The sequence below is a fragment of the Hemiscyllium ocellatum genome, chromosome 28, assembly GCF_020745735.1.
Source record: "Hemiscyllium ocellatum isolate sHemOce1 chromosome 28, sHemOce1.pat.X.cur, whole genome shotgun sequence".
In the NCBI taxonomy this organism is placed as follows: Eukaryota; Metazoa; Chordata; class Chondrichthyes; order Orectolobiformes; family Hemiscylliidae; genus Hemiscyllium; species Hemiscyllium ocellatum.
The window spans coordinates 2,198,193-2,210,539 of NC_083428.1; the positions used below are offsets into that span (position 1 = coordinate 2,198,193).

Consider the following 12,347-nt stretch of genomic DNA (forward strand, 5'->3'; position numbering starts at 1 on the left):
CGCTCTCTCTCTCTCTCTCTCTCTTTTCCTCGCTCTTGCCGCTCCCTTCGATGCCTCTGCCAGCCAAACTGCTTCATCCCTCACCTCACTCACTGCCCTGTATGCTGTCTATTTTTCTCACTCATGGAGACTATATCATCGACAGGTGAATGACCTCAGTTCCCAGGATTCGCAGGAATCGAAAATTGAAACTTTATTCATCACTGTCACTGAGAAATTCCGACTGACCCTGAAAAGCATGTATCCCGTCCACGTGAGTGTGGGCTGCTGAACTGTGTAAAAGGGACTTTTTCGGAACAAAAACTGTGGGGGCAGAAGATTCTGATCCTCTCTCTCTCTCTCTCTCTCACACACACACACACACACACACACACACACACACACACACACACACACACTCACTCTCTCTCTCACACACACACACACACACACACACACACACACACACACACACACACACACTCTGTCTCTCTCTCTCTCTCTCTCTCACTCACACACACACACACACACACACACACACACACACACACACACACACACACACACACACACAGACTCTCACCGGGGTACAGGCTCGCCCCCACCCACCACACACACTGGCTCTCAATGGGGTATGGGCTCCCACTGGGGTACGGATTCTCACACACACACACTGTCCCTCACTGGGGTACGGGCTCCCCCACATACACTGACTGTCTCTGGGGTACAGGCTCTTTCTCTCTCACGCACTCACTCTCTCTCACACACGCATGTGTGCGCGCACACACACACTCTCTGACTGCAGTCAGTTGTAGATATTTGTTCCTTTACTAACTTTCCCTTGTTTTACGAACTGTGTAGAACGGCCAGACCCATGTGAGCTACAAGGACCTGATGAGGAATTATCAGCTTCTTCTGACCAAGATGGTGGGTGAGAGGCAGAAAGCTGAGATGCAGTTTGTTCTCAACCTCTTCCAATCTCTGCTCGATGAATTTGCTCGAGGTTATTCCAAGAAAGAGGAGATGGAGGCGTTGAAGGTAATTTTGAGCGTCAGATTTAGTGAGGATGTGTAGGCTTTGGGGAGGACACAGACAGTATTCACCTTGATGGTCTCTGGGACAGAGCAGGGGGAATCGCTGTTCGTTGAGCAGGACGGTTGGGAACCAATGAGGTAATTAACTAGAGTCCCCGTAAGGGGAGTGTTGACCTTCATAAGGGAATTGGGGAAACGTTTGAAAGGCAGTTTTGCAGGAAATGCCCAGAAAGTTGGGACTGGGTATTTTAAAGAGACAGCATGTGTGTGATGGATCAAATGGCCTCTGTGTACTGTAATCATCTGTCCTGTGGCTTGTGCTTGGTGTGAATTGGCTGCAAATGTCATAGAGTCATAGAGATGTACAGCATGGAAACAGACCCTTCGATCCAACCTGTCCATATAGTTGAGTTTCGGAGTCAATTCCGCGCCCCCCCCCAATATCGTCGTCGTTATTAAATTAGGTAAAGAATGCAGAAAGTCCAGTCCAAGGGGGTTGTGAATCCCAAAAAGGTCACATCCAAGTTCAGTGGCTGATAGGGAATTCACAGGGAATGAGGTATAAACGAGGGTTTATTTTGAAACTGTATAAGACACTAACCGGAACACAGCAGGGATCCTGAGGGGAGGTTGGGGCCAGCTGTCTAACCAAGGCTAGGCCAGCGTTTGAGGCAATGCAGAGCCGGCCACATCAGGATTTTGGGTTGATTGGGGCCTGTACTCAGTGGTGTTTAGAAGAATGAGAAGCAACTTTATTGAAACATGTCGGATTCTTAGGGAAGCCTTGACAGGTCAGTAATGTCGCTCTCCTGTGTGAGAGAGTCCTAACCCAGAGGGCAGCATCTCCGAGTACGTGGGGGGGAGGGGGGCACCTATTTGTGACAGAGATGAGGAGGAATTTCTTCTCAGAGGGGAGTGAATCTGTGGGATTCTTTCCCACAGAGGGCTGTTGAGTATATTGAAAGCTGAGATAGGTGTTTAATCAGTGAAAGGGCAATCGAGGACTATGGGGACAAGGCTTTAAAGTGGAGTTGAGGATGATCAGAGCAGCCATGATCTCATCGAATGGTAGAGAAACTCAGTGGGCTGAATGGCCTGATTCTGCTGTTATAGTTTTACAACAGAGCCAGCCAGGGGGTGAGGTTAAACCTCAGTCTGAGTGAAGTCCCACTTGGGGAACAGACTCTGCTTCAGATCTGGGGAAGGGTGGGAGGTGGGGATGGTCTGGGGCTTCCCACACCTCTCTGAACGGGGCCTCTCCGCACAGCCCTGTGTCCATCCCCTCATGGGGAATACGTGGCAACACTGGATGCTGGGTGAGCCGCGTATTGAAACTGTTGTCAGGTGACGGTAGCAGGGATATTGGGCTGAAGGCTGGTAATTGGGTTTGGGTATAGATCTCATTAAGTCGTCAACCAGGCTCAAGGGTCTTATTCACCTCATACCATCGAATATTTCTGTTTGGAGCAGCAGTCATTTTGTATCCATTAACCCACTGCCTTGTCTCTCTCTCTCTGTCTCTGTCTCTCTCTCTCTGTCTCTGTCTCTCTCTCTCTCTCTCTCACTCTGTAGCAGCCTACAAAAACTCGGAAGAAGAGGCGGAAACGTAATCAGATTGTAAGTATTGAGTCACAGGCGGCTGGTTTCTGTTCCCTTTTGATGACTGTTTCTATCAGGATCAGGTTTTTCAGTCTTAGCTCAGCAGCAGTTTGTGCGAGAGAATTATTTGTAACATTTCACTTTGAGCTATCAGCCTCAGGGACAGTTTCTTGTGCCCTGCAAATGTTGATTAAAATTAGTCAAAATCTTCTTCCCAATCTCTGATTTGATCACAACCGACTCCAAGAAAGAGAATGAAATGTTTGTTTGATCAAGGTGCACAAGTGTTCCAGTTTGTGGGGATTTGTCGTGACTGTTTCTGAGGGCCGTACAGCATTGGTCACTCTTGAGGGAACATTCCCTCATTTAAGAATGACTACGTCCAGGATGATGGTGGTTTGAGAGTGGTCATAGAGATGTACAGCATGGAAACAGACCCTTCGATCCAGTTTGTCCATGCTGATCAGATATCCTAAATTAATCTAGTCTCATTTGCCAGCACCTGACCTATATCCCTCTAAACTCTTTCTATTTATTAACCATCCAGATGCCTTTTAAATGTTGTAATTGTACCAGCCTCCACCACTTCCTTTGGCAGGTCATTCCATACACACACCACCCTCTGTGTGGAGAAGTTATCCCTTTAAGTCTCTCCACCCCCCTCCCCCCGTCTTAAACCTATGCGCTTTACTCTTGGATGCTCTTACCCTGGGGAAAAGATCTTGTCTATTTATCCTATCCATGCCCCTCACGATTTTATAAACCTCGATAAGGTCACCCCTCAGCCTCTGATGTTCCAGGGAAAACAGCCCCAGCCTGTTCAGCCTCTCCCTGTAGCTCACACCCTCTAACCCTGGCAACATCCTTGTAAATCTTTTTTGAACCTTTCCAAGTTTTACAACATCCTCCAATATGAGGGAGCCCAGAATTGAACACAATATTCCAACAGCTGCCTATCTGATGTCCTGAACAGCCACAACATGACCTCCCAACTCCTGTACTCTGTACTGATGGCAGTGTGAGTGAATGGTGATGGTTTACAAACTGTGATGGTTGGATTTTGCAGAAGGAGGAGCATTTTGGGCATTTGTTCCGGAGTTACCAGGTGAACATTCGACAGTCGTGTGAGCAGTGTTCCTCCTATATCTGGCCCATGGAGAAGGTGTTGCTCTGCTGCAGTAAGTACCAACATGTTGGCACATTAACATGGACATTAACTTGGGTTTGCCTGGCACTGAGAAGGGGTCAGTGTGTGCCAGGTATAATAGAGAAACATCTTTTACCCATTCAAACAACACAACATCTGGTAATGATGGTGTTCCTGTTCCAGACGGGAATTGATTGGTGATTCTCCTGTCTATGCCCTGAAGGCAATGTTGCAGTGACTGACTGGGACGGCCCTGGACAGTATCATCAAGTTGCCTTTCACTGACAGCAGTTTATGACAGAAACAATTTTATTTTCAAGAGATTGATTTTCAGCGGTTTTGATCTTGAGTCCATTGGATATTAATTGTAGGTTTAATTTACACAATTCATGCCTACTCACTGGTTAAAGTCAATGGGAGCCAGAGTTCACTGGAACAGCATTGCTGTTGGGAGGAGGATGTGAACGAGAATGAGTAACGGATGCTCAGTGAGAGGGATTGGCTGTCTAGGGCACACTGGTTCATGTCTGGTCAGTACTCAGGGATGCACCAATTCACCTGTTTGTCCCCTTTCTGATCCTAGCTTGCAAAATGACCTGTCACAAGAAGTGTCTCCTGAAGATTCAGGCCCACTGCCAGTCAGGCTGTGACCAAAAGGTGAGCAATGTATCCAACAGGTGAGAGGCTGCCTGCTCTCTGGTTGTAGTGCAGTTGGCAACGGTGCCCCTGTGCTTCCTGGCATTCCTCACCCTCCTGCGCACTGTCACTAACCCCAGTCCAGTACCACACCCTCAGCTGTGAGTATGCTGCTGCACCTCACTGTGCTCTCTCTCTCTCTTCTCCCCCCCCCCCCCCCCCCCCCCCCATCCTCAGAATGACCCGGAGGCGATGTGTCGGCATTTTGGTGTTGAGGTCTGCAGGCTGACAGTGAACCAGGCGGTCCCCGTGGTCATGGAAGTGCTGGTGGAATACGTGGAAATGAATGGACTGTACACGGAGGGAATTTACCGGAAATCTGGTGCAGCAAACAAGATGAAAGAGTTACGGCAGAAGCTGGAACAAGGTGAGTATCACCCTCAAACAGAGAACCCCATTAGTGTTGGTGGCACGCTGGCTCAGTGGTTAGCACTGCTGCCTCACAGCACCAGGGACCTGGGTTCGATTCCAGCCTCGGGCAACTGTCTGTGTGGAGTTTGCACATTCTCCCTGTGTCTGCATGGGTTTCCTCCCACAATCCAAAGTTGTGCAGGTTAGGGTGAATTGGTCATGCTAAATTGCCAATAGTGTTCAGGGATGTGTGGGTTAAGTGCATTAGGCCAGAGGTGAATGTAGACTAGTAGGATAAGGGAATGGGTCTGGGTGGGTTTCTCTTTGGTGGGTTGTGATGGACTTGTGTCAAATGGCCTATTTCTACACTGTAGGGATTCTATGATTAATCCAGACTCACAGTGTCGAGGGACTTCTACTTTGTATCTAACCCTGTGCTGTGTCTGTCCTAGAAGTGTTTGATGGTGGACAATGTAGAGGGAGCTTTACTCTGTATTTAACCCTTGGAGACTGTGATTGTGTTTAAAGTGTCTATGCCTCTTTCTTTCAGATCCAATGTCGGTGGGTTTGGAGAAATATCACATTCATGCTGTTACTGGGGTACTTAAACAGTGGCTTCGTGAACTTCCAATCCCCCTGATGACCTTTGCTCTGTACAGTGATTTTCTACGTGCTATCGGTGAGTGTGGTTTGTAGTCACTCGCAATCCTAGCATCCACAGCGCTAACAGTTGATGGATCTGTCCCATTGCTCCCGCTGTCCTGCTCTGCCACGCAAACTCCTTCAGAGCATCGATGTTAAGTCCATTCCCACTGCCTGTTCAGGCAGTGAGTTTTGGATCAATAGAACTCGAAGCATTCTCCTCATTTCCCCCTCGAACGGATTCCTTTCAATCCCACCCCCTCTCCTGAACACTTACCCTCCTGCCACTGGGGGCACTTTCTCCTGATTTACCCGACTTAAGCAGATTGAAACTTTGGAGACTTTATTATGTTTCCTTCTACAATTCTGGGTTTGAGTTGATTAGTCTCTTTCTTCCCGGATGTCGTTCTAAATCATCCCTACAGCCGCTGCACAGCCCTGACATCCTGGAGTGTCTGGTGTTCAGAAATGATTCTAATTGGTTGCCGCAAATTTCTGATTTTTAAAATTTTCTTCCCAGAGCACCCTGGGAGACAGGAACAGATCCAAGCCGTTTACAGTGTCCTCAATCAACTGCCCAGTCACTTTTACTGCACACTCGAACGACTCATCTTCCACCTGGTCAAGTAAGAGGCGCACTGCAATGGAGTAATGGTCACAGTGGGGTGTTTGGATTATGCTGCTGCCTGGCGCAAGTCAACATTCAAATCATAAACATTCAGACCAAGGGTCTCCATCTCCCCGTGGTCCCACATTGGGAAGGTCTGGCGCACGTTGTCCTCCCTGTTGGGGGGATGAGAGGATTGGATGGAGGGGGTGGGACGAGAGAACAAGAAGGTTAGAGGATAGTCACACTGACAATTTCCAGTCTGATCAGTTTTACATCCTACAAACCATGAGGGAACTGCCAATAGGAATCAAAGCTCCTCTCTCCATCCAGCTGAGAATGTTCCTTGCTCAGCCTTGTTGGGATCTGATGCCCCTGAGCCCGGAGAGTTGGCTCCTCTGCTACTGGGCACCAGCTGATTACCCACTTATTGTGATATTCACGTTGCATGGGCAGGCTGCCATTTAATTTGGCATGAACTCATTTCTCATAGCACTCCTCAAATTGTTGATAAATTCACAGAAATGGAAATATCTTCTGCTCAATGTGCAGCTTTCAAACAATTAGATTAGATTTTTTTTTAGATTAGATTCCCCACAGTGTGGAAACAGGCCCTTCGGCCCAACCGGTCCACACCAACCCTCTGTCAAGTAACCCACCCAGACCCACTACCCTCCAACTAATGCACCAATCGCTACGGGCAATTTAGCATGGCCAATTCACCTGACCTGCACATCTTTGGACTGTGGGAGGAAACCGGAGCACCCAGAGGAAACCCATGCAGACACGGGGAGAACGTGCAAACTCCATACAGACAGTCGAGGCTGGAATCGAACCTGTGACCTTGGTGCAGTGAGGCAGCAGTGCTAACCACTGAGCCACCGTGCCGCCCTTCTGGAACACATTGTTTCCCTTCTTTATAGCAGTGACAACACTTTAAACTGAGCGTCACTGTGTAACGTTGAGGATGTGGAAGGTGATACTGAGGTGCTAATGAAATGTAGTCCTGCAGTTTACTGCCCCAATCAAACCCAAGCTTCTCATGTTCATCCCCATCAGACAGAATCCCAATGGATTATGCTCCCCATTCATTTCTGCAGTCACGTTTGAACAGACTGAAGCTCATCCATTGACACAGCATCCTGATGGAACGTGATTAAACTCCTTTCCAATTATCCCCATGGTCAGATCATTAATGGATGGAACCTTGCCTGATCATCCCAAAAGACCAAACTCTTTCCAAAACATCTCCACGCTACAATGGAACCCATTTCATTTGGTCCCACTCTGAATATCTCCAGCTGTGACACCTGAACCTTCACCTGAATCGACCCCTTAGCTCCTTCGCTTCATTGTCCACAGCCACAAGTGCAGGTTCTGAACAAGCTCTGAACCACTTCACGTAACCTCGAGACGACCTTGGTGCTGGCTGATTTCTAGCTCTGGGTGAGTTGCAGGTTCTTCAAACTAAACGTTGAAGCTCTGCCTCCACAATCTTTGTTTCTTTGCCATGAATTTCCTCTTCCTCCTTTTCCCCTCAGTCAGGGTGACTGATCTGAGCATCTAGCCATAAGTCGTCTGCATCGCCACTCTCAACTTGGTCCTGTATGCTTCTGGTGCTGAAGCCCAGAAACTCTGCACTCTCCTGGTCTCGCCTTCCACTCTAAGCTTGGTCTCCGTTTTTAAAAACACTGCTGTCTATTTGATTGCACATCCAGCTTAGCACCACCTGGAATCTGATGCTGCTGAACTACTGCTGGCCATCCCTTCAGCTATCCTGGGTTCTGCCTCCTGGCACAGAGACTTCCTGTGTTTATCTCACTCTCTCTCTACCTCACTCTGTCCCTGAGGACAGCTGTTGATCTCCTGTCCTAAAATCAGCTCTATTTGGACCTGTTTTTAGGAAGAGCCTTGGGGAGTTTGGAAGGACACTATACAAATGCAAGTAGTTATACAATTCACCAAGCCTGCACCAATTCCTAATCTTTATTTAAGCCAGTGCAGGCTATCTATCCCATTGTTCGTCTGTCAAACTACACCTGAAATGTTGCTAACATGCCTCCTTCCACCACCTCCACTGACAGTGTGTCCAGGCTCCCACCACCCTCTGGGTGAAATATTTTCCCCACATTTCTTCTCTCAACTTTCCCGCTCTCACATTGAACCTGTGCTCTCTTGTAGTTGGCTTTCCCACCCTGGGAAAAAGCCTCTGACGATCCACCCTATCGAAGCTTCTCATAAGAGAGCTCTATCAGATTGCCCCTCAGCCTCCTCTTTCCAGTGAAAACCCGTCCAAGTTTACCCAACCTCTCCGCATAAGTTAAAACCCTCCAGACCAGGCAACATCCTGGTAAACCTTCTCTCCACCCTCTGCAAAGCATCCACATCCTTCTGGTAGTGTGGCATCCAGAACTGCATGCAATATTCCAAATGTGCTTTAAGTAAAGTTTTGTACAGCTGTAACATAACTTGCCAACTTTTATATTTGCTGTCCCGGATGATGAAGAGTGCTGTATGCCTTCCTGACCACTGTATCCACCTGGGTTGCCATGTTCAGGGTTCTGTGAACCTGTACACCCAGATCCCTCTGGATGTCAATGCTCCTAAGGGTTCTGTTGTTTATTGTATAATTCACACCCAAATTTGATCCTCCAAAATGCATCAGCTTGCCATTGTCCATATTAAACACCATCTGCTATTTCTCTATCCAAATCTGCAATCTATCTATATCCCACGCTTTCCTTTGACAATCCCCCTCACTATCTGCAACTCCATCAGTTTGGTGACATCTGCAAACTTCTAATCAGTTGCTGCATGGAATCCCAATGAACCAAACCTTTTCCTCATTAGTCCCAATGGAACCAGCTGCTTCCTGTCATGAGAAATCGATTGACAAGAATGGGTCCAGGATTGAGAAACTTCCAAGATGGGGGTAGAGTGAAGAGTTGGGACTGTTCTCCTCGGAGTGAACAAGGTTGAGAGGAGATTTGATCAAGCTTTTCCAAATCATGAGCTGGCTGGATAGAGTAGTTAGGGTTTCTACTCAATTCTTCAAAATGCATTAATGGGATGAGCAGGTTCCTGGCCAAGCCATCCTGATTACCCAGAGGGCAAATGAGAGTCAACCACATTGCTATGGGTCTGGAGTCACATGTAAACTGGACCAGGTAAAGATGGCAGTTTCCTTCCCTAAAGGACATTGGTGAACCAGATTTTTTTTTTGACAATTGACAATGGATTCATGGTCGTCATTAGACTCCTAATTCCAGATGTTTATCAAATTCCAATTCCACTATCTGTCATGGCAGGACTCGATCCTGAGTCCTCAGAACTTTCCCTGGGTCACTGGATTAGCAGTGACTTGGCCATCACCTCCCCTGTAATGCTACAGTGAAGTTGTTCCCACTTGTGAAAGGCACAAGAACCAGAAGGTACGCAGTTTAAAATCATGTGCAAAAGAAGGACGATGTGAGGGGACGCCTGCTTACTCAGCAAGTAGCGAGGGTGTGGAATACACTGCCTGGAAATGTGAGGGAGGGCAGGTTCAGTGGAGGCAGTGAAGAGGAACATGGGCTGGTTATTTGGATAGAAACCGTGTGCAGGGATAGGGGGGAAATGGAGGAGATTAGCGTGAGGTGATGATGCTCATTTGAAGAGCTGGTGCAGACACAATGGATCAAATGTCCTCGTGCGCCGTAACACTTTGATGATTCTGTCAGTTGCTGTGGGTCGGAGTTTGAACTCTTCCTGCCTGGGGTCGTTGTGATACTGGAGTTTGTTCCATTGTTTCAGAGTGGCTGTATTAGAGGAGATGAATCGTATGTCTCCCAATGCACTGGCGATTGTCTTTGCCCCATGCATTCTCCGTTCACCAGACAGCTCCGACCCACTAACCAGCATGAAAGACGTCTCTAAGACAACAATGTGAGTATTATCCAGTTCCTACGTGAAAATATTGTATTGAGAGAGAGAGAAGGGGGAGACAGGACTGACTGTCCAGCTGTGTGTGTGTGTCCGTGTGTGTGTCCATGTGCCTGTGACTGCGTGTGCCTGTGACTGCGGGTGCCCGTGTGTATGTTTGTAGTGACTGTAGCTGGTTTGACTGAAAACCCCATTAAGATTTCTTTTAACTTGTTAATTCTTTCTACAAAGAACATTAATGAACTAGGTGAGTTTTTATTAATGGTGGTCAGATGATTGCCATTGACCAGCAGTTTCTTCCAAATTCCTATTGAATTCCGATTTCTCCATCTGCCACGGTCGGAATCAAACCCATGACCCTGAGGCATTAGCCTGGGATTCTCAATTCCTAACTCAGTGATGGCTGAATGGCAATATTACTTACCCTGACGTTACTTGGGTGGTGTTTTCTGCTGTCTTTCTCTCCCCGAATGAGGTGGGGGGGGGGGGGGTTCTCCATGTGTCAGTTGAGAAGGTGAATCTCGGGTGTGGGGTCACACCCTGTCAGACTAAATCTCATCCATATTCAGGTTCCCCTCACCCTCTCCACAATCTAGTGGGTGATGAGCAAGAGCAGGAACCCCAAGTCAGGACCACTCTGACCAGACCAGCTGACAGCCAGAGGACAAGAACGCACAGTTCTTTAAAGAACTATGCAACATTTCATTCACCTGCCTTTTCTCTGTCTTTATTGAAACCAGTTCTTCTCATCCACCCTTGTGGTCTTTCGTCAATGATTTATAAATGTGTATTCCCTCTGGTTCCTGACACTCCCACCACTGGATAGACAATGTCCTAATGATTTGGAACATCTTGATTAATTTTCCCTTTGACATTTTGTGTTCAAGTGCAATGCTTCCCAAATCTTTTCCCACTGTTACTCTGTTTTAACACTTGAAAATTGTCACAATCCCTCAGTGAAAACAGAGTGGCAATGGGATGATGTGGGGGCTGCCTGACGGTCTCCCTGGCTCTGCGCCTGACGGTCTCCCTGGCTCTGCGCCTGACGGTCTCCCTGGCTCTGCGCCTGACGGTCTCCCTGGCTCTGCGCCTGACGGTCTCCCTGGCTCTGCGCCTGACGGTCTCCCTGGCTCTGCGCCTGACGGTCGTCCTGGCTCTGCGCCTGACGGTCTCTCCATTTTACCGGCAGGTGTGTTGAGCTCCTGATTACTGAGCAGATGCGGAAATACAAAATCAAAATGGATGGGATTGCTCAACTGGAGACGGAGGAGCAGATCGCAGTCCGACGCCTCTCGCTCCTACGTGTAAGTCAGCAAAATCATCTTTGCCAGGCAATGGAATAAAGGAGGCTATTCAGCCCCTTTGAATCTGTTGTACTGGATACATATTATACTTGATAGCTGAGACAGCAAATCCTGACCTGCTAAACTGACCACCTGGAGCCAGGATTAAGGACAGCTCAGAATTTGAGGGGCACCTGCACCAGTGCTGGGGGTAGTGGGAGCTGTAGTTCATGGGGTACCTGCACCAGTGCTGGGGGTAGTGGGAGCTGTAGTTCATGGGGCACCTGCACCAGTGCTGGGGGTAGTGGGAGCTGTAGTTCATGAGGTACCCGCACCAGTGCTGGGGGTAGTGGGAGCTGTAGCTCATGGGGCACCTGCACCAGTGCTTGGGGTAGTGGGCGCTGTAGCTCATGGGGTACCTGCACCAGTGCTGGGGGTAGTGGGAGCTGTAGTTCATGGGGTACCTGCACCAGTGCTGGGGGTAGTGCGAGCTGTAGTTCATGGGGCACCTGCACCAGTGCTGGGGGTAGTGGGAGCTGTAGTTCATGGGGTATCTGCACCAGTGCTGGGGGTAGTGGGAGCTGTAGTTCATGGGGTACCCGCACCAGTGCTGGGGGTAGTGGGAGCTGTAGATCATGGGGTATCTGCACCAGTGCTGGGGGTAGTGGGAGCTGTAGTTCATGGGGCACCTGCACCAGTGCTGGGGGTAGAGGGAGCTGTAGTTCATGGGGTATCTGCACCAGTGCTGGGGGTAGTGGGAGCTGTAGTTCATGGGGTACCTGCACCAGTGCTGGGGGTAGTGGGAGCTGTAGTTCATGGGGCATCTGCACCAGTGCTGGGGGTAGTGGGAGCTGGGGTACCTGCACCAGTGCTTGGGGTAGTAGGAGCTGTAGTTCATGAGGTACCTGCACCAGTGCTGGGGGTAGAGGGAGCTGTAGTTCATGGGGCACCTGCACCAGTGCTGGGGGTAGTGGGCGCTGTAGCTCATGGGGTACCTGCACCAGTGCTGGGGGTAGTGGGAGCTGTAGTTCATGAGGTACCCGCACCAGTGCTGGGGGTAGTGGGAGCTGTAGTTCATGGGGCACCTG

At 48.9% G+C, this 12,347-nt stretch overlaps 1 protein-coding gene across 5 annotated transcripts in view; it reads left to right on the forward strand.

Moving 5' to 3' along the window:
- Window positions 1-12,347, forward strand: part of LOC132829070 (unconventional myosin-IXb-like) — a 119,109-nt gene that overhangs the window by 101,787 nt on the left and 4,975 nt on the right. For all 5 annotated transcript variants that reach the window (XM_060846371.1, XM_060846367.1, XM_060846369.1 and 2 more), the window contains 10 exons: window positions 146-253; window positions 841-1,017; window positions 2,586-2,630; window positions 3,679-3,790; window positions 4,343-4,416; window positions 4,633-4,822; window positions 5,357-5,485; window positions 5,969-6,074; window positions 9,848-9,979; window positions 11,166-11,280. In XM_060846371.1, coding sequence (XP_060702354.1) covers window positions 146-253; window positions 841-1,017; window positions 2,586-2,630; window positions 3,679-3,790; window positions 4,343-4,416; window positions 4,633-4,822; window positions 5,357-5,485; window positions 5,969-6,074; window positions 9,848-9,979; window positions 11,166-11,280 — 1,188 coding nt within the window. The remainder of the gene's footprint in view (window positions 1-145; window positions 254-840; window positions 1,018-2,585; window positions 2,631-3,678; window positions 3,791-4,342; window positions 4,417-4,632; window positions 4,823-5,356; window positions 5,486-5,968; window positions 6,075-9,847; window positions 9,980-11,165; window positions 11,281-12,347) is intronic.